This window comes from Chroicocephalus ridibundus, chromosome Z, assembly GCF_963924245.1.
Source record: "Chroicocephalus ridibundus chromosome Z, bChrRid1.1, whole genome shotgun sequence".
Classification (NCBI taxonomy): domain Eukaryota; kingdom Metazoa; phylum Chordata; class Aves; order Charadriiformes; family Laridae; genus Chroicocephalus; species Chroicocephalus ridibundus.
This window is the reverse complement of record NC_086316.1, coordinates 7,472,515-7,495,245: the sequence shown is the minus strand read 5'-3', so window position 1 is coordinate 7,495,245 and position 22,731 is coordinate 7,472,515. Positions and strand designations below refer to the sequence as shown.

General features: G+C 38.2%; 1 protein-coding gene across 1 annotated transcript in view; it reads left to right on the top strand.

Annotated features, from left to right (window-relative positions):
- The window catches only part of XRCC4 (X-ray repair cross complementing 4), a 190,392-nt gene that overhangs the window by 75,077 nt on the left and 92,584 nt on the right, over positions 1-22,731 (top strand). The window contains exons 4-6 of the mRNA XM_063321191.1: positions 5,531-5,697; positions 11,653-11,805; positions 12,409-12,512. Of these exons, the coding sequence (XP_063177261.1) occupies positions 5,531-5,697; positions 11,653-11,805; positions 12,409-12,512 (424 nt within the window). The remainder of the gene's footprint in view (positions 1-5,530; positions 5,698-11,652; positions 11,806-12,408; positions 12,513-22,731) is intronic.

The window sequence follows — 22,731 nt, the reverse complement described above, 5'->3', positions numbered from 1 at the left end:
GCAATCAATCAGTTCACACACTAGGAATATTTTCATTTAAAAATCAGAGCTAAGTGTCTATGAGTGTACTCTCTGTAAAAATTATTTGTAAAATCATTTTCAAAATACAGAAGGAAAAAGTAAAATATTTTATATGCTCAAATCCTAACCCATAATAAATAGAAGAGAGAAAGCACCACTATATCGCCTGTCGGGACAAGAAAGACCAAAATCTGGCTGTCTAAATAAATATTTTTTTTCCTAGCTTGTGGAATTACAGAATTCCTTAAATATATTTTGGCTAACAACTACTGTTAGGAAGGATTGTTGGCATACTTAGGTAGTACAGAGAGAAATCGTGGCCAGCAATGCAGATGCGATGAGAGTTTCCAGCGTGAGTGGGGCTTTTTTTCTTATGCACTAGTATGTCATAATGAAGAATTGTTGTTATGAGAAATTAGCTCACTGTTAGTATCTAGCTTGGGATTCTGCCTCAGAAGAGAGAGCGTGCAGGCATTGCTGCTGTAAACGGCTTCTCCTTTCAGTGCATGACCTCCGATCCTTATTCCCTTAGATATGATAACTCAATTCTAGTGAAGTGTAGTAATGCAAAGAACATATCACATATATATAAATGCAAAAAGAAAATCCACCATCTCTACAGAACAAAGTAATTTGCATGTAGTTTTAGAATTTTCCATGAAAAAAATCTGTTGGCTCACATTTTAATGACCTTTTTTTCTCTTAAGTGAAGCATCTTCCTGTAAACATCAGTAATGAGAAAAAGAATTACTTGAGAAGCTTTTCGGTTTACTTCCAAAATATTTTCTGTCTTATGGTTGAGATCGCTTCTTTCTTCATCTGTAGAAGACAAACAGTGGGCAGGGTGAGAGGTGATGGGAAAATGACAGTTCTGTCATAAGCTTCTCATTCTTGTTTTTATTTCTAAACTTAAAATACTGGTCTAATGGATAAGTGCTGAGTGTGATTTCAGATTAAGGGAACACAGCTTTCTAAATGATTCTATATTCATCTTCATGTGTATTTAGAAGACAACAATAAAAAAAAAAAAAAAAAAAAACAAACAAAAACCAAGAAACAGTAAAACAGATATTGAAGGGGAGGAGTACATCATTCATCGTCAGTCTGTTGTCCACTCGGACCTCTAGCAGATCTGCTTATTTTCCGTATAAATGAAGTGTTCGGTGCTTTGCTGTTTTACATAATGTTTTCTTGAATGATCTGAAAGAGGAAGTAGAAAGCATGTTAATTACATCTGCAGATGATACGAAGCTAGAGCGGCACAGCACAGCCGCAGAAATTGATCTAGAGAGCATCAGTGTGCAGTAAATGACAAAAGGAGGCTCACCTTGGAAACGTGGTCCACATCATAGTTGCGTTATACATAAAATTAGCTTGGTGAAGTGTTAATGTTGAGCTTTTACCCATGCAGTAAGCAAGATCTATCTCTGTTGATATTCCCACCCAGTTAACTGTTTGTTATGTTATCCTGATCTTTAACCACTTCTAGTGAATCTCCCTAGAATTGTTTCCAATTTCATTACTGCATTTTTGGTGACAGTAGGACAAATAACTGAACTATCTATTGTTTTAGTTGCATGCAAAAAAAACCCCAAAAACAATATGTATGTGGAAAAAGTAATACCTTCTTTTTTGTGATTTTTTTTTCCCCAAAAATTCAATTTGAATAGAATTCTGCAGTGCAGCAAATTACAAATCTGTCTCAAATTCAGAATCCTTGGGTTTAAAATTGTGTTATTTTGTGCATCTGCTCTTTTACCAGTTTGCTTTCCAATCTGGGATGCTAGCAGGACTCCAGAGCAAAACCGCCCTGAGACTTAGTTTTCTTTACTACGTGGTGTTACGAATGGCTCGTGCTTTGCCTTGATGCTTTGGAAACGAATCGGATCTGGCTGCCTTTACGGCTTATCAGTCTCTCAGGACTGGGCTCTTTACAGAGGGAATGCCAATCAGTTGTAATTTGCTCAGATAACAATGTTGCTATTGTTAGTGCTAACATTTCTGTTTGTTAAATAGGCGGTGTAATAGCTTGTTGCAACAATGTCATGATGAAGAAACAGCCTAAGAAGTGTTTTGGTACGCTTCCTGCAACGCTTCTGCGCGAAGGGGGCAAAGCAAAACCGCCTATCTACGATCATGTTACTTTTGGCCTAATTAGGGCTGGGTCCAAACACCCCGTGTTTTTCTGCGCTGAGGTGCCAGAGATATCACCAATGTAACCTGGGTAATACACTCCTACAACTATACGAAGTTAAGATTAGATGATTTGGGGGGAATACAGAAAGATACTTGTTTTGCAGATGCCTTACGCTTAATTTTTTTTTTTTTTTTTTGCAGTTGATATGTGAGCACCTGCCTAATAAATTTAAGCCTTCTGGTGATGGGTTGCTTTTCTTACCTTTTATGGGCCTGCTAGAAATAGAGTCACTGGGTCATAGAATGGTTTGGGTTAGAGGGGACCTTAAAGATCATCTAATTCCAACCCCCCTGCCATTACAGTATGTAAGACGCGGAAAGCAGTACAGTGAAGTTTCATGTAAGAAAGTGTGTATAGTCAATTGCTTGGTATAAAGACTTGATTAAAGACTAAATTAAAGACTGTCAGTGTGTTAATTTTGAAATGAGCACCTAAAAAGATGGGCACCTAAAAAGATGGGCACCGAAATTCCTTGTGCGCCCATAGCGGTGTGGGAAGTCTGGGTTGGCTCATGCGTTGGTGGCGGCTCCTCAGGCTGGCACATGCGTCTCGTCCTGCTCTTCACAGCGTCACCTCTCCCACTCTCCGTTTTGAGAATTCATCAAAAAAGGCAGCGTGCCCCAAAACCTGGTTTGATTTCTTCTCGTATATCAGCTTTTATAGAAAGAAGGACGTTGGGTTTTTTCTTACAGATTTTCTGAAATACTTTCATGAGTGTTACACAAAACTGAGGATGTTTTTTGCAGTTTCAAAGCTCCATGTTACACTAGCGATATAGTTTTATATAATATTCTTAAGAGGCTGAACTTTGATGTTGAAACTGATGTTTGTTTATAATTACAGTTGCTTTTGAAATGTCTGCTGTGTGTTTGGCATGATTTTAATTGCGAGTGGAACCAGGCTTTCAGCTGAAATCTATTGCTATTCACTTTAAACTGTTTTTGTAGTATTCATATTTTATGCTTTTGTGATGAGTAAACAGTAATTTGGTCAGTGTGCATGTGTCCTTGTGAAGCATATTTGCCTTATCTCAGCTGATTACATTAAAAGCGTAAGACAAAAAGGTGTACTCTTCTTGCTATTTCCTCCACAGTACAAGCAGAAGATTGCACGGCTGTTTATCTGTGCTACTGTGCATCTGTATCTCTGCACTAGTATTAAAGTGTGGCATGAATTCTTTATCCGTATAGTATGGTGGTGGCTTGCAAGTGATGAAAAACAGTTTCCTTTACGCAAATGTCCATCTTTGTTAATGCTGTCAAACCGCAAGTGTGATATCCAGGGAATACACGTCACTCTGTGGCTTACTGATAATGTAATCTAATTTCCAAAAATAAATTAAGTGCATCTTTTCATCTATAGCCATCAGATGTGTGTAAAGGAGAAAACATGTTAGAGAGAGTACATGTGAATTGGGAAGAAAGATCAGTGGTGATTTTTGAAATTAAACCTTTGGGTTTACAGCATTTTCTGATAAATTAACCTTGTTGAAGAAGCTCTTGATGGTATCATGTGTTGTTGTAGAGACTTCCACAGATAAAATACCTTATCTATGTTGAAGGACTGTTATTTGTTTCAAACAATGCCTTTAAAATCTTTATGAGCATTTTTACAAGGCCTTTTTTAGCAAAACCTTATGTATAGCAATAGTAAACTTCACTTTAAAAATCTGTTAACAAATGCTACATATCAGTTTCATGGATTACTTTTATTTCACTATTTGCCATGCCCTCTCAAGGAAAATGAACTAAACTGAGGAGAAAAATGAATGAAATGGCATTTCTGATTTTAATAGGTGAAGTGCCACAGATGTAACTCTTCCCTAGCATGTACCACTTGTATTTTTTTTTTCAAGATGTTATTGTTGTGTATTGAAGTAAAAAAGATGAGTAATAGTTCTATTCGTAGGGGAATGCCACAACAGTTACGTGAATCCTTTTAATAATGCGAGAGGGGACCCCTTCTTCCACATAGCCATCATCAACTCAATGTTTCTGCAGGCATTTCCAGTCAAAGCCCATTTTGATGCCTGTTTCCTGAAAGATCTGCTTCTGCTGTAGTCTAAGATGGCCAAAGTCCGGATGTGTCATCCAGCCCACTCTGCTATTCTCTGGATCTGCTGGGCAGATGGTGGTGCTGGGCAAATGGTGGTGCTGCTAGATGTGGAGAGGTGTTGGAAAAGCTCTCTATGGCTTCTCTAGGCTCTGTCAGCTGTGGAGGTGTACCTTCAGGTAGTTCAGGTTCCCCATCACCTACCCACTCCAGAGTACCGAAGTCAGGTCCTTCAATTCTGGTTTGCTTCTCTTAAGATAATGCAAGTCACCCTGTTCAAGTGACCTTAATATCTTTCTTCTGCAATTACCTCAAACTGTCACATTGAACATTTTGTATACCTTCATCCAGCTTTGCGTGTTTATAGTTTAGCTGATACCGTTTTTGTGCATGTGGCTGAACTATTCCTCCGTTAATGTAACAGAAACAACAGTTTTCTGTTGTTTTTGCCAGACCAGGCAGAACAAATCTGTTCAGACCTCTTGTGTATCCTGTATAACATGCCCATTGATGAAGGAATACAACTATTCATTATAGAACCTATCCTTTAATCTCATTGAAGTATTGAGGCTGCCTGTTTAATTGAAGGACTCCTTTTATTGTTAAGACCTTGCTGTCTGAGCATTGAAGGGGAAAACTTGCGTACTGCTTTTCACCCATCAGGTGCATGCGAGCATTATAGGGAGGCGTTTGTAGTGCTACTTTGTATCAAAGGTAACTAACGTTCATTTGTTTTATCAGTAATGTTTATGTAATTGTATTGCTGCTGTGGGTACCAGAATGGGCAGCAAGTTACTTCAGCTAGTTCACTGGGCAGATGACAAGAACGTGTGGGCAATACCGTTAGGTTTTCAGTTCGTGTGGTTCTGCGTTACATCAAAAATGCCTTTTATGTAAAACCTGTGGTTGCATCTTTACGCCACTGACCTCCTCCGATCTGTACAAGAGCAGGGTGTTGCTATGTCATGTTACAGTTGCCATGTGGCATCTCTTTTCCTGCCATTAGAAAGTATGTCAGTGCTGATGTCCTGTGACTATTAATGAGAGGTGACCATTAAGATGGATTAGCTGCATAAATAATGGGCATGTAGATTATTCCACATACGCCACAATTCTACTCGTGATGGATTTGTTATTTTGCTTTGAACTGGAGGACTGTAAAGTATTTCTTATGCTTTTTAAGTATGTATGGAAGTTTGAGTGAGGTTTTGTGATCTTTCTGGTACTGGTGGAGTAACTCAATTTTTCCTTGTGTCCTAGTTTAGACTTGGATCTCTGAAGCTACAGAAAGTTTCAAGTCCAGCAGAGGTGATTAAGGAGCTGATTGGTTACTGCCTGGACTGCCTGGGAAGACTGCAGGCAAAAAATGAGCATCTGCAAAAAGAAAACGAAAGGCTTTTCAGCGACTGGAGCGATGTGGAGAAGCGGTAAGCTTAAAAGTGCATTCGCAGGTGATACTTGAGAAACTCACAAATACTTATCATGTCAGTGCAGGCTTTACTGATGACCACGTTTGAAGTCATATACAGAAAGGAGAACGCAAACGTTTCTTCTGGTGACAAGTGTTTTGAGCCCAGTTACTTACAGCCCCTGTAGTTGTACGTAGTTGTGGATCTTCTTCCTATGTCAGAAATGCAACTGGTATTACAAACTTTGCAATCAAAGCTGGTTTTACCTTTATGAAGTGCAAAAAAGCACCTCCTTTCTGTAGAGTTCTCTCCACTTTCTTCAGGAAGCCTTCTTTCCTCTATTTTCTGTAGTTCTTATGACTAGCAGTTTAAATTACTTACATTTTTGGGTGGGAAATTAGTTGTCGTTGCTTTAATCTGTTTGCTTTGCCAAAGGAGACAGAATTGGAAGATGGGTGTGGTGTTACAGGAAAATGCCCCATTATTTTTTGAGGTTTTTTTTTAATTGCCATTGCATTGACAATCTGAATTATCTGCCACTGCATTCTGTAGTGAAGTAATCTTTGCTTATTTCAGTAAGCATTAAAGGCTTAGCACATACAAGTCAGAGATTTATCTTCTTTCTATAGCTTTATCTAAAAAAACACATTTAGGAAGACTGATGAAAGAATGTAGTTAATTGGTGTTAATTTACCTTGAAAAAGAGAGCTAACTTTTGGGAGGAGTTATTTGTGTTTCCCTCTCGTTAAAATGACTAACAGTTTCTCCTGACAATCTCCCTGACAAGCATATGGGCTTCCTAAGTGGTGTTTTACTGCTTAACAGTTTATTGAACAATAGCGTATTGTATAACCAGTATGCTGTACTGCATTACACGCTAATGTGTAATAGGCATTAGTGCTTGTATCAATTTCCATGGTGGTGTGGCACTTTTTAAAGAGTAACCCCAAAGAAAAAAAAAAATAAAATCATGGTTGCTTGACAGCCTTTGCTCTCGGAACCCGTGTATTCAAGCTTCAAAAGCTGGTGGTTTTCTTCGGTATCTTTATATTCTGAATAGCTGATTTTTTTGAAACATGATTTTTCAAAATAAACACTGAAAGTTGTATGTTCACCAAACTTTTGCCATGTCTGCTAGATGGAGAATAAAAATAATTTTGGGGTGTTTTGCTTTCTTGAGTTTGGGATTTTTTTTTTTTGGTTTTGTTGTTAATTTTTTTTTTTTTTTTTGCCACAGCCTAGTCTGCCCTGCTGTCTCTCATTGCTCTTTTGGCTCCAAATGCTGGACTTAGTGGTGTGAGTTTCATGGAGCTGAACAAAAGCTTTACCTGTCTTTGTTCAGTAGACACGATTTCGGGCTTCAGAGTCTGTATCACAGCGCTGAGTGGTAAAACATCAAATATAAAGCACGTGGTGCAGAGAATCTCTTCGCCTGGAGCTAAGGCACATCACCTCCAGAGTTTGAGTTCCCCTTGCTTAAAATCTCTCTTCAGGACCTCATTAGAATTAAAAGATAGCATGCAGACTTCTAAGAGCTGGTTTTTGGTCAGGTTAAGCATGGGGAACGGGATGCAATAATGCAATCTATCCCTTTTCCATTTCCCTACTCTCATTTTCTTGACCATCATGAAGGTTTTGTGAGCTCGGCTCAGCAGCTTTGCCCCGTAGCTCTGCAGGGTCTCTTGAGGTGTAAACTTGTTCTGCTCTCCATCTAATCTCTAAAAAGGCAAGCAAGGTTCCTTCAGGAGGCTAAATCTTCCTAGTAAGCAATTACATGCGGTAGTCCGCGTGGCTGTAAGCAGCTCGCATGGCAGCCCTGTGCCACGTACAGGAATGGCTCCTGCTGCTTCCCTCTGAGCTCAGGCTCAGGTAAAGGCGAAGGGCAGGAATAGGCCAAAAATGCCTTTGAAGAGAAATCCCCTGCATCATCAAATTGTTAAACTACTCATGTACTCCAATCTAAGCGCTGCGGCATCTGAAGTCTTGAGAGTGTTTCTGGTTGAAGCTGTAACTCCCTTGATTTTCTTCGTCTTGCTTATTGTGATGACTTAAGTGTAGTGAACGTTTCCCTGCTTTTGGGAAATGACCCATGTGTACGTGATACTAGTATGAGAGTTATTGGCTAGCTAAACATTTCAGCACTTGATCTAAAAGCATAAAATAAAAATTACTAAGACACTATCTGTCAAGATCCAAGTGGAGAGGCTATGGAAATTTTCAGAAGAATTATTCTGAAAATGCTGCAAGTGGGTGCTTGGTGAGGGAGTGTGTGCGTGCACGCACATCTCAGGGATGGATGACTTAAAATAGCAGAGCAGAACAGCTATTGTTTTTATTTCATATAGATAATTGCATAAATAAGTGTAAAGTAATAATAATCTGTAGCAAAATAATTCGTTGGCCAATAAAACACAAGTTAAATTTCTGATTTGGGCGTGGTCTGTATTAAAAAAAATCAGTGTAGACAAGCCAAAATCAAAATAGCTCCTAATTTATGTTGTGGTGAACTATAGTGACAGTACGTTCAAACCACAAACAGCTTATAAAAATGCAGGCTAGGTTCTTTGGTGCTTGAAACCGACTCTTCAGCATTAGCTCATCAAGATTCGATACCATCGCCAATGTTGGGGGAAGGGTGAATCTGAAATGTAATACAGCAGGTGCTGTAAGGCCAGTAATTATTTTAGAGCACTGAGAACAAGGATAAATAGCAGAAGTGTTGAATTTTTTCTTTCTAGTATTGGGGTGTGGAAAATGTATAAATGCCGTTAAATTACATAGTTCACGTTAACCTCTGTGAGGCATGTGTGATTGCTCTACGTTTAGGCAGCACTCAAGAACTGGACAGTTACCTTATTTTCTCAAATTACTAATCGTAACCGTTCCTAACACTAGCTGCTTTCAGTAGGCTGCACGAGCTTTTTGATGGCTATCAACTTGGGCGTTTGTGGCACATTAAAAGCATCGCACTTGCGTGACAGAGAGATCAGAATACAGACATTGGAAAGCACCTTCAAATAAGACTTGCACCATTCTAGCCATTAGCTCCCTTTTATTTTCATTGTGCTAGGAAGTTGTCTTTGAGATGAGCAGCTTCTTTATTTGGCCTGGGGAGATGGTGTTTTAGTGAGACAAATCACATACAGGCACCAGCATGTGACGAATTGCAATTAAGGTTTGTATTTGTAACCGATGAGGTATTGGAATGAAACCCAGCCAGCTTTGCTCAGTGGTCACGTAATTCAGGTAATGCATGCCTGAGTGAATCCTAAAGGCTCTGCAGAGTTACAGCCAGAGCCACCACCACACACACACACATGCACACACACACACATGCACACACACACACATGTACATCCTGCATAATTAATGCATCCCTGTTCCCAAGCAGCAGAGGACTGTAGCTTTTTACTATTCCATTTTTAAAGTGTCATCCTGTGGCATATAACTCATAACTTGCAAATGTAGCATTAATGTAATACTATTTCACACTGATTGAATGTTATGCCAAATTAATGTCATATCTATGTCTGGAGAATGTATTTATGTATGGATTACTTTAAACAACAGGAAAAAATCAAAAAAGATGTCCACGTAAATGAAAACAATCATATAAGATTAACTGATGGCATACTACTAATTGATTTTGCCTACAGGGAAGAGTTAATAGTGTAATCTGTGCATATAGTCCGTATGTATATTTCAAGATGCTAATATTATGCTCCAGAGGCTGAAGAAACTGGCCAGTCTTGCAATAGGCTCTTTACTGTGCTTCTTAACGTCCAGGCAGCTTCAGGTTTACTTCATTGAGAGTTTACAGTTATGGGGATTTTCATCAGTGGATGTCTTTGCAGGATTCAAGGGCCTCACTGAAGTTATCTTACATGACACTTTTTTGGCCAACTCAGCAAAATGTCTCAATGTAGCTATTTAAACCAGCCTCAGCTGCTCTGACACAAACCAGTCCATTGGCAAAATAAAGGGACAGTAGTAAACACTTTCTTTAGTGAATATTGTTTTGTGTGGAAGAAGGGACATTTTTGTAGGACTTGATACAGCCAAGATTACCATATTTTACACAAAATTCTTGTTTTCCTTTTTTACGTATATAGGCATAATTAGTTTCAAATATATCACGTAATTTACCCAACCGCTGTATTTATATTTTTTTGATTTTTTTTTTTTTTTTTTTAATGGCTGAATTCTATTTGATAAATGGAAGGCAATTCCTATCCTTACCTGAGCTGGTCAAGGCACTTCTGGACCCTGTATTAGGATTTATGATTCTCTGTGAATTGTCCTTTTGTTCCCCACTAAACAGTTAACTTTCCTTTTGTAGGTGGAAAGTCTCCTGGTAGTTGATTAGTACATATGATCTTTCATTTAGGAATTATTGAACCGATCTATATGGTAATGATGTTCTGCTATTTGCATTTAAATTAGATGAATTATTTATCAACTATCAAGCATATCCCTAAAGCATTGCACAGTAGACTTAATACTTCATGAGATTATTTTCTATTGTCGTTCTTCTTATATCATATATGGTTTTGATCTACGAACAAAATAATGAGTATTTATGTAGGAAGTCTGTTGAAATTTCTTGCTTTATAAATTAATATTTTTAAAATCTGTTATGTGTTTGGATTTAATAACAAAGGAAGCCTTCTAAGCTTTTTTACCAACCTTGCACAGGTTGGTGAAAAGAATGTTCTTTATAAGTTATGACTATTTGCTATAATACTGTGGTTACCATGATAAATAAGATTATCAAGATGTTTATTTGCTTGTTATGAACACAGCTATTAAAATGTTTGTGGTTCAACCCAAGGAGTAAAAAGTTATGAAATACAAGAAGTAAATATAGGATCGCATTTGCTATAATTCACTTCATTTATTGTGCTCATGTTTGCTTATATCCTGGTTTTGCTTTGATTGTGAGACAGTGTACGTCTATATTCGTAATTTCATATTTCCATTGTTCTTCATTTTATTGACATACACCGACCCACAGGTGGACATTAAACCTTTAAAAACTTGAAGAATATTTTATTCTGAAGTTATTAAGAGCTTTTAGACCATTTTATATATATTGTAGTAGTTTTTACTCCTCTGCCAAGTAATTGTGATTGGTTCAGGGCAAAAAAAATAACATAAAGTATCTGCCTAATGTACCTAGATATTAGATCTGTATGTGTGTAATTTGAAATGGAGTCCACAGTGATGAAGTTATTAGCATTGTGTTTGTCTGAATGCCTGTACGGGATTATGGTTGCCATCAGGGGTTGCTGCAGTGTGCTGTTGAGCTTTGCCAGGAACTGGTTTCCGTACCTTGCCAGCTCACCAGAACAAGGCATGTAAGGCTTTTGATGGAAAATGGTCAGGTAAACGTCTGTATCCCCCACGTCTGCCTGGGAATCCTGGCAAGAAAAGAGTTCTGGAGCTGTTGTGGTTGCCCAAAGTATTTGGTGGTCATCTCAGCCCATCTTGGAGTTGAGTTGGCTATTTCTTGTTTCTTTTTTTTTTTTTTCATGTTCAAATGTATTTCAAATCAGAGTGTGTGGTCCTGTTTTGGGACCTGTCAAGTTTAATCATATCTATTTGTAATCTCATTATACGTGTGCTGCTAAAGTATGCCCATTACGGTTAATTCGCTATTGAAACTAAAGAACGCTTGCCTGTTTAAATTTCAGCTGTTTCAGCTGCATGCGTATAAGAACCTATCAGAAAAAGCATGAAGAGAAGGCTTCCCCCTTGGAAACTTTCCCCTTTTTGTAGCAAAGTTCAGTGCACTTTTCTGTGGAAAAAAAAGCTTCCTTTGGCCTGTTTCAGACACAGGATGCTGGACTCCAGTCATGCCCGGTTTGGTATGGAGATTCCTGTCATAGGAAGGCTGGCCTCACTACAGAATTTTCTTCCAGGAAACACGGAATCTTAAAGAGAAATAGTGTAACAGTTAATTTTACGTTGTAGGCTGGAAAAATGCGTGGAAGCTAAAGAAGAACTCGAGGCAGATCTTTATAACCGGTTCATTTTGGTGCTGAATGAAAAGAAGGCAAAGATAAGAAACTTACAGAAGTTGTTGAACGAAGCTAAAGAATCTGCAGCAGATGCCAAATGTACAAGGTATTTCCTAATTTTCCTGAGTTACTTGGTATCATACCTGATGCATATTTTAGTTTAGTTTAGTTTCTATTTCTTTGGCTCTAACAGTGAGTGACAGTTGTTCCGGGCTGAGTGCTTGGTTACCCAAAACAATTCTGTTAGTCATGAAAGCAGAGGATTCTTTGTGGCGTCACTGCAAATAGCAGCATATTGCTTTGGATTCTGTAGCCAAAACCTAAATATTTGATGAATCTGTCCTTTTTTCTGTTAGATTGCAGTTGATTTTCCAATCAGAGTATCAGAGTATGTCTCTGGCATTTCCATAGGTGGTACTTTCTCATGCATTCTCCCTAAATTATTTGATTCCTTTTGTCCTTTAGGAAATCTAAATGTTTCCATGTATTTTTTTATTTCAAAAATATCCAGAGAAGAAGAATCATTCTAATGTTACAAGACCCCTTAATTTGTTTATTATTTTTATGCTGCTTTTTTATATCTTAACTTACCTTTTATTGACTGTCCTTGTATATGAATATGCTAAGCTATTCAGCATGGGGACTCTATGTTGCAAAGATATGGGATTTTTTTCCTTTTTTTTTTTTTTTTTTTTTTTTTTCCTCCTAGGGATAGTATAGCTTCCACTCAGATGGCTACAGGGAGAGAAAATGACTATGATGGCAGCACTGATGAGGAAAGTGAAAATTTGACACGGGCCTCATTACCATCAGGTGAGACAGAATGTATTGTCTTTGGGGAATATCATGGACAGGCCAATCACTTTATGTGAATAAACCTTAATGAAGACAAACTACTACCTGACAAATTGCTCTGTGACAAGCCAACCTGCAAGCCTTAAAAATATCTCTCTTGAAGCGGAGTATAATACTGGCGTTTTGAAATTAGAGAAAGGAAGTTTAAAAGTATGTTGTACAAGTAAAGGTGCTGTCATTTCTTCCAAAATGACAAATTACATACTTTGCAGAACTAATGACAGTCTAACAGTATCTGAACCATCAACAGTTCCATTTTAAATTCTAGGAATCATGATGTGTATGCAATGATTGCCAAAATGTAAAATGTAGTTTCTGACAGTTTCAATAGTGTTTAAAAAGGGGAAAGAGAGGAGGTTTAACAGCTATAAAAAGAGCTGTGTGCATAAATGGAACAAAAATGTATTTATAGCAGAATTAATTTTAATTTGTCAGTGAATTTTTGGCCTCATGAAGATGCTAATTTTTCCAGGACTAGAGACTTGTAAAGTGTATGGAATACAGCAATTGTCCGTTCTACAATACGAGATAATTCACTGTGAATCATAGGAATTTTTTGGCATATTTTGGCAAACTAATATGAATATGCTGGACAAATGCTCTGAAAGCTTTAAAACAGCATTGATACTTGCCATATAGTCATATAGATAGATAGATAAGATATAAACTACCCTTCAGGTCTGCAGAGTTTGCTATGGGTTCTCTCATTGGAGCTTTCTATTTCCACCATAGGTAAAGGTAATGAAGACAACAACTTATTATAACAGTTTGCTGTGCATAGCGGGGACCAGAAGTGTTCAAGACCCTGATACCAGTGCTATTCAGCTTTGTAGCTCATATGAGCCTGTTTGTCGAGGACTTTTTGATGTAATATAAAGTAGGCATAGCTTCAGACAAATGGAGAAGGTTACAATCATGGAGAGAAATAATTTTACATTATACCATGCCCTTCAGAAATCTTTGCTTTCAAGTGGTATTCGGTCAGTTCAGATAATATGCGGAGAAGCACTTTACATTTAGCGAAAAGGCGAGGAAAAGCGGAAGGTGTTGATTCTTTTGCTAGATTCAGTAGGACTTAACTAGCTCAGTGAGAATTTTGAGATAGACATCTGTATTTAAAAATGATAACAACCCCCCACTAACCTACTCAGGCAGTCATGAGCAACTGGACTAATCAATGTCATAAGAAAAAAATAGCAACTGTTTTCTTATTTGAGTTGTAAACAAAAATATGCTTTCTGTTGCCTTTGAGGGATACAGTACACATGATTTTGATCATGACTAGAGATTTGTTTCCACTGCAAAATTTGCAAATAATATCAAGACTATAAACTTAATCCTTTGGGTAACACACTGAAGTTTTTCAAGAGAATGGCAGTGTTGAACCTGCACAGTAACTATCAGTTAGGTCAGTTGATACTCTTCCTGTGTACACAGCTTTCTCTTTCCATGAACAACAGAAAAACACAGATAGCAGCTGAATATCTTAGTGTGGTCTAGGATTTTTGCATGCAAAAAGAGGTCTGAGGCAGACTGTGTCTCTATGAAAAAGATAGTGATTCAGGGGTGAGTGACATGAGGGGGTAATGAAGCTTACAGCTACAGGCATCAAGGACTGTAAGGCATAAAAGATAATACAGATAGTGTTTGGATTTTTTCTGTTCATCTTAGTTTTCCTGTCTCTTAGTCCAATATTACATTTCTTTTCCTTTTGGATTTGGAATGTCATTGTGTGGGTTGCAGGAGTCAGTGAGAATTAGAAGATCTTTGAGAATGTTTTGGTAGATACTGGTGAAAGCCACAATCAAGAGAGAAGATGATAATTTAAAAACTGCTTTGAAGGAAAGCGAAGGCAGGTGTGTATGCACACACATATACACATAATAAGCGTGCATTTGTATATATGCATGTCCAAAATTTTAAAAGCAGGAAGCAGATGCTGGTTGTCATAAATGAAAAGTAGGAACCGCAGCAGATGGCTGAAGGGAGACACACGACATGAAGGCAGAGAATCTCAGGCCAGGAGGTAGAAGGCCAACAGCCAGTCTTCAAGTCAGTTGAGAACACATATGCAGCTGTTATTGGCCTATTAGTGCAATGATAAAAAAAATCACTAGTAATTGAAAAAGCAGCCGTGCTCAGTAAGTGCTTTTGGTTTGTGTTTAGAGGGGAGAACTAGGTTTAGTTGCATCATAAGGTAGTTCTGTTCTAGCAATGAAGGGGGACATGGAACAGCAGCTGTGAAATCTAGACATCTTAAAATTAGCCAGTCATGTTGAACTGCAGAGTTTTAAAAGCTAGCTGAGGATTTTTCTTAACCACAAATAATGGTTTTTCTTCTAGAGATTTTGAGGCACTGAGGGTGTTCTAGGGGATTTGGAAAAAAGCTGACAATATTTACCAAAAAAAAAATAAAATGAAATGGCACATTCAGTTTTGGTGTATCGGTCTGGTGTTGATTTGATGCAAATATTGAAACACGACTCAATGAAGAAAAATATTAAGAAAAAGAGTAAGAATGGCTAATTACAATCTTTGTAAAGGTGCAGAAACCGGAGGCTGAAAACTAGGTACTCGTGTTTTCTGTGGTGAGATTACCAGCTGGCTGATGAAGGTAAAATTAGTAAAGTGACTGACTTCCATAACATATCATGCTACACCATGTTTTATTCAAGAAATTAGAACATGGAAATTAACTTAACACATGATAAATATATTCTCAAAGGAGGGAATATGTCTATCTCAAAATATAAATGGAAAGTTATCTGCCCTTGTACCTGTGGAGTGTGAAGTGGAAGGTAATTCATATAAACCAATTTGCATTTTGTGATACGTCAACTAAAAACAAAACGTATGCGTTCCAGCACAGTGTAGTGCCATGATTTCCAGTCCTTTGACAGCTACGCTTCACTCAACAATGTCTCAAGCTTTGCTTTGTCTGGCTCCTCCTGCCACATGAAGCTGGGTACCTCCAGGGATTGCCAACATCTTCCCCAGGTGGACCCATTTAGCAAAGCCAAAAGCTACTTGGACAACATTTGCACTGTGCTTTGTATCGCACCCGTTCTGGGAGGATGGCACTGTCCTGCCTGGCCTTGCAGGAACCAGCCTGGGCTTAGACACGTTACTGCCTGAAGTCTCATCAGTTTGTAACTTCCCAGTGCCTCACTTGATAGGGAACCACTGGTCTAGTGTAAGGCTACTTTGGAAATTAAAGAACGTATAGACTGTTCTCTGAAGAAGAGGTTTTAATTTAAAAAAAATAAAGAAAACATTGAGTGTGAAAATAAGCAGATTTGCAAAGTTATGACAAAAAGGACTATGTGATTTTGAGTCAACATACGATTTGGCTCCTTGATGCAGTGCTATATCAAGTTTGGACATCCAGATTTGAAGAAAAATGTAAACGTTAGCAAGTTGTGCAGCATAATGTTGTGATAACAGTGGAGGGATTAGCAAATGATTTAAATGAAATGTTGAGAAGGATCTTAAACAATTGTTGTTTTCATGGTTTAAAAGAAACTACATTGCAAAATGATGTCATTGTAGATGGTCTTTCCACCCAGCAGATATAGGTGTTTGATGAACTTGAATAACTTGAGCTTAACATTAAACAAAAACAAAAGTGGGACATTGTTCCTGACAGAATAATGAACTGTTGGGACAGTCTGGAGCGGGTCGTGATGGGTTCTGTCCATCACTGCCAGCATTGAAATCACAATGGCATGCCTTTAATGAAAAGACAGGATCTTGTTCGTATAAGCATGAATTTAGGAGACGTACACAACCTATGTTATGTTGGGCATTGGAAATGGCTGTTACTATGACAGCTTTTCCTCTATAACAGCAGATGAATCACAGAATAAAATAATTTCTTGTGTCTTCTACAAAAATGAGCTTACTTGTGCATGAATACTCAGCAAAGCTATCAGATAGGTTTTCAGCCTCTCCACAGCAGGTGGTTACTTTTATTTGTTCAGCTTCAGATAAACTTTGTGTAGATGCCTTTTCCCTACAATAGCAGTTACACTGTAACCTAAAAGTTTACCTAAAAATGTAGGTTTTTGGCACTTGCAGTACCATTTGTAGATATGATTTATGGTTTGCTTTTTGACAGTAGTTTTGACTTCATAGCTTAAAGCCAAAATCAACTGAAACATGGTAGTTTTTGTCTCTGGTCTACGCACGGATGTAGTTAATGCTTTGTATTGCAAACAAAAAGATTAAATTTTAATTAGTAAGTATTTTAGTGTAAAGCACTCAGGAAAACAACTGATGTATATGGGAAGTAAAACTTTCAGAAATAGTACAACTTTTATAAATGATACCATACGTCTTTCTATATAACATCATGCCATGAGCATGGGGGAAATTTATTTGGCATATTGGTTAGGATTGTGAATATGAGAATGAAAAAGGCACACAACTCCTGCTTTCACTGCAACTTAATACATTTGTAAGCAGCAGCTTTATATGATGTGCCAGATCTTTGTAAATGCCTGTGAGCTCTTGTTTGAGAAAGTTCCTGCTCTGGAAGGAGGACAAGAAGGAAATCCTCTTACTATTAAGCAGTTCATAGAATCACAGAATCTTCATGGTTGGAAAGGACCTTTGAGATCATCGAGTCCAACCAAACAACCTACAATCTCTGCCACTAGAGCATGCCCTGAAGTGCCACATCTAGACGTTTCTTAAACACCTCTAGGGATGGGGACTCAACCACCTCCCTGGGCAGGCTCCTCCAGTGCCTGACCACTCTTTCAGTAGAGTAATTCTTCCTAATATCTAATCTAAACCTCCCCTGCTGCGTCTTCAGACCATTTCCTCTGGTCCTGTCATTATTCACCTGGGAGAAGAGGCCAACACACACCTCTCTCCACCCTCCTTTCAGGGAGTTGTAGAGGGCAATGAGGTCTCCCCTCAGCCTCCTCTTCTCCAAGCTAAACATGCCCAGCTCCCTCAGCCTCTCCTCATATGCCCTGGTCTCCAGACCCCTCACCAGCCTGGTCACTCTCCTCTGGACACGCTCCAGCACTTCCATGTCCCTCTGGTAGAGAGGGGCCCAGAACTGAACACAGCACTCGAGGTGAGGCCTCACCAGTGCCGAGTACAGAGGCACCATCACTTCCCTGCTCCTGCTGGCCACGCTATTCCTGATACAAGCCAGAATGCTGTTGGCCTTCTTGTCCACCTGGGCACACTGCTGGCTCATGTGAAGCTGGCCGTCCACCAGCACCCCCAGGTCCTTTTCTGCTGGGCAGCTTTCCAGCCACTCTGCCCCAAGCCTGTAGCGTTGCTTGGGGTTGTTGTGACCGAAATGCAGGACCCGGCACTTGGCCTTATTAAACCTCATACAATTGGCCTTGGCCCATCGGTCCAGCCTGTCCAGATCCCTCTGTAGAGCCTTCCTACCCTCAAGCAGATCAACACTCCCACCTAGTTTGGTGTCGTCTGCAAACTTACTGAGGGTGCACTCAATCCCCTTATCCAGATCATTGGGGATTCATGAATGGGGAGGTATGAATGTTTCCTGGGAGCAGGGGGAGGTTGCTTTTGGTTTTTTTGTTATTTATTTTGCTCCGGGGTTGGTAAAATTCTAGCTGAGCCACCAAAACCAGATGTAGTTGTTGCTTTCACTACTGGTACTTCAACAAAGTTCCAGGGACTTTGTGGGCACCTCACACTTGAGACTGCTGATGCGCTGTCTCGTCGTTCCACTCCTCCCTCATGCGTTGCATCTAGTCTTGCACTTCAACTCTTTAACCAAATATCTCATATTTTGTTTAGCTTTACTGATGTCTAGTCCTTTTAGGGTCATCATTTTTGGTTGGGACTGCTAGGTTCTGTGACAGTAGAAAGAATGATACGCACATGCAGATGAGAAGCACTTGGAGCAGGCTTGGAAAAAAGATTACAGAGGGATGTTGATTGGAATAAGAATCTAGTTCTTTTCATGTTCTGTTGCCAACAGGACCTTTTTTTAATTAAAAAAAAAAAAAAAAAAAAAAAGAAAAAGTCTGGAAATTGCCAGTCTGTATTTCTCTTAGCCCACAAGAGTGACTTGGTGACTCAGCATGATGCAACCACTGATGCAAGACATTTCTGTCACTTTTGAATGCAGAAACCCTTATTCTGATTAAGAACAATCCAGAACACAACTCATCTGTTACTGATTCCTCCTCCTTCTGCTCAGTGCTAAATTTTACTGTTATTATTTACTCTAGCTATTGAGCCCTTTCTCCTAGGGGACCTAAAATGACAGTAAGATTATCAGACTAAGAAAACATTGTTTAATGTCATGATTAGCAATCATGTCTTTGTCATATAAATGAAACCCTTCTATTAACTGAAATATACTTTAGTAGTCCATATGTCAGGAAGCTTTTAAAGTGGGAGTAAGGGTTGGATAAACATTCACCCTTTCTGCTTCCTTCCCAGGAGCTTGAAAGGTAGATGAAGGGTAATAGTTTTCCTCCTCGCAGTGTTTGGAAGATGATCAGAAAAGAGAAGTTATTCCTCTTCACAGGTATATGATGAAACTTCAGGGAAAGATGTTATATACTGAAATCCATAATAGATATGAAGGATAGCAGGTGGGAGATAAACCATGGAAGAAATTACTTTACAGTTTATTCTTGTAAATAACAAGTTGTTATTTTCAGTTATAATGCTATTATATCTGGCTGCCTGTAGACAAAACTAGGCTACTGGGCACCAATTTACAGTCAGCTTGCTTTTTCTCTATTTTGTTTTCTCTTGCCTATGAATTCCTTAGTCATATTTCACATTGAAATTGGTGAAAGTTACTGCTCCTTGGGGTAAGGAAGGATCTCATGATCTGGCCTGTTGGATTGAATTAAGTTGTATGTTCTGTGTTTCTTACCACATGTATGGAAATAGTCCATATTAAGTGACTCCTAAGACTTTCAGTGCTCGCACTTTTCTACATGTTTGATGATGAGGACAGATTCAAAATTGGTTCTAATAAACTTGCTACAATGCCTGAAATAAATAAGAGCAAGCATCTTGCCATTTTCCACTGGTTTACTATGCAAATGTTCTCATCCCCTTCATTCAAGTTCCTGCCTTGGGGATTACATATTGTGCCTTCAGGAGGCTATGGCCCTTTAAATTTAATTAGTTCTCTTGTGTAGGCCAAACCACCAATGGCTCAATGCTGCTCGTTAATAAGCTTTGATCAAAGTTATTAAAAAAACCGCCTATTATAACAGCATCTGACTGTGCTGTGCAGTTAAAGTTCCATCTGTGAAGGCTTCTCTTTTAAAGCCTATTTTAAGGAGTTTTAGAACTTGGCCATTTAAATTGACTTCAGGCTTAAATTTTTTTTTTTTTGTCAAGCTATAATTGGAAATTGTTCATCCCAAGTAAATAATCTCATTTCTGTTTCCCTCATAGCTGTAGATACCTTTTTTCTGAAATTTGATATTGATACTTCCTGCCCCCTCCCCCCCCCCCCCCATAACCTGATGGGTTTACGCCTGTAAAACATTTGTGATTGTCAGACTGCTTTCCTTCTGTGTGCTATGGTCAAAATACATTCACAACACAAATATCAATATATTGTTTCATGTCCCTATAAAAATCCTGTTATGAATATTGTACTAAGAGGGATTAATAAGCTATTACTTAAAAATATTACTATGAAAATCATCAAAACTGCTTATACCCCTGTGTACACCTTCTTATTTTATATGCTTCAGTGTATAAAGTGGTCTAATTGAATGTGTTTGCCTCTAAATGGGTGATTGTTTTTTCAGTGAAGTGATATAATAACGATGATATAATTGTAATGGACTTATGTTTTGGTAAGACTGTTGCAGATTACTAAATTTGGTGATTGATCAAAAAAGTAAAGTACCTAATGACCACACTGCATGCTAGGTGCAACAGCATTGACTAATTTAAAATTAAAAAATGTTTGTTGGTGTATTATCCCCATATTACTAAATGTGACATAGTAAGGAACTTTATTTCATTGTGGGCTGTAAAATTTTTTGAAGTGTAATTAAAGTTCTACTTAAATCGTAAAATTAGCTGTCTTTATCAGATTTAAGTTAAATTGTAAGACTCTGATTTTAGAATAGTTTCTAGTCCAAGCTAGAAATTCCAAGCTTAATGCACTTCTATGAATACTGGGTGTTTTTTTCCTCCACTTAAAAACAAAGCTAGTTTGAACTGTTCAGCAATGTACATTTTGAACAGAGGTGAAATTATTTCATATTTTTCTTTTGGGTTCAATATATCCATGCAGAGAAGAACAAATAACATAAAATTCCAAAAGTTAAAAAAAATCAAAATCAAATCCAGTAATGAAGCAGTACCTTTATAAATTTTATCATCCCTGAATAAACAGGTTTTTCCCCTAAGGAGGCAAACTATCTCTATGTTTGTACCCATCTTGCTGGAGTCCTAATGTTCCCTCTACTTCTCTTCAAAATGTGCTGTACTTTGCTATGGCTGGAGAGCCTGAAAGTATTAAGCACCATTAGGCAGAGATAACAAATCCTCATTGTATTTATGTGGAGTACCAACGTGTTCCTGTGGGACGCATAAAGGAAATGTAGAGCCTCCTTCTGTTCTTGCTCATATTTCACACCAATTTGACATGTACCCAACAGGCTGTAATTAGAGCAGAGCTGGACATAAATTCTGTGAGTCGAGGCACTTTTGCATTGAGCCTGCACATTCTGATACTTGTTTCCTTTGCAAAATCCTGTAACTTGACCACCTACAAGACAGCACTAATTCAGAGGGACCCTTTCTTTGTTTTCTCTTCTTCATGAACTACAAAAGACCTATTCCAACACCCGTTGGTTGAGAATCTAATTCATCAGTTGTGAAACTATAGCATTTAGTGGTGCTGGAGTGGTGCCACGAACAGCCCTGCTCTGTTTCATCCTCCTTCAGTAAATAGTTAAAGAACAACTGCTTATCAGGTAAATAGGAAACTTCTGCCAGTCATCAGTAACCTGCCTGGGGTAATCCCTATTCTAACACTTCTATTTATTCTTGCGCTTTTAAGTCCCAGACTCTATGCGTATTTGTTTAGTATCCAGCATAATGGTCCTGTGCTAATTAAAAGAACTAGTAATAATTATTCTTCTTATACCAAAATATGCTTCAATGCATGTATTATGGACCACAGAAATTACTGAATGCAGTATACAGTCACAACAGTGCTTTATTTTTGTCTATGCAAACCTGACAATGAAACCGCACTATCTATCACACAGTTTCATTATGATCCTCATGACACATGCCTGCTCTAAACAGTTCTTTGAGTTGCAGGTCATAAATTGGTTCACCAGAAGATATACTAGAGATTTACATTTCCTGGGGGTTATTTTGGAAAGGTAAAACCGAACCAGACTCTTCTCTTTTCCCTTTTTTCTTTCTTTTTTTTTCTCACTTTTTTCTTTTTTCCCCTTTTTTCTTTTTTTTTCCTTCTCCTTTTTTCTTCCATTTCTTTTTTCTTCTTTTTTTTTAAATTTTTTCCTTTTTTTTCCCCTCTTTTTCTTTTTTCTTTTCTTTTCTTTGTTAAAGGATGCTTTATTGCGAGTGTTACGGTTTAACTGCTTTTAATGCCAATAATAATCAGGTCTAATTTAATGGGAATTTTTTATTTTGTGTCCACACCATTTATTATGATAGTTTTCTTGTGCATGTTTAGAAAGCTAGGCGTTTGCTTTTGGCATCTGGGTGGTTTTATATAGATATGTAATTCAGAGAGGAAGAAAAGGTATAAAAAATATTTAAGTATATTTCATGGTATATTGAAAACAAATAAAAGAATTCACATGCAAATAACACATTGCATTTGTATTCACTTCCTTCTTGGAAATACGGATGTACTTTAGAAGAGTTGATCTTGGGTTTAGCAGTATCAGCTCTTGGAGAAGGATCCTTTCATCAAAGAGAAGTATTGGTTCTTGAGAAAAATGGTTCCTGCAGGGGTACTGATAGCAAGTTTCTATAATCCTGCACATTAGGATAAAAGCTCTTATCTTCAGCTATTGAATAGGCTGCATATCAGTGGCAACCAACAAAGCGTGGATACTGCAGATTCTTGCAGACCAGAGAGTCTTGTCTTCAGTGAGCAGCACATTCAAGCTAAATTTGCTGGCGTGACTTGAAACCTGTGGCTGTTGCACATTTT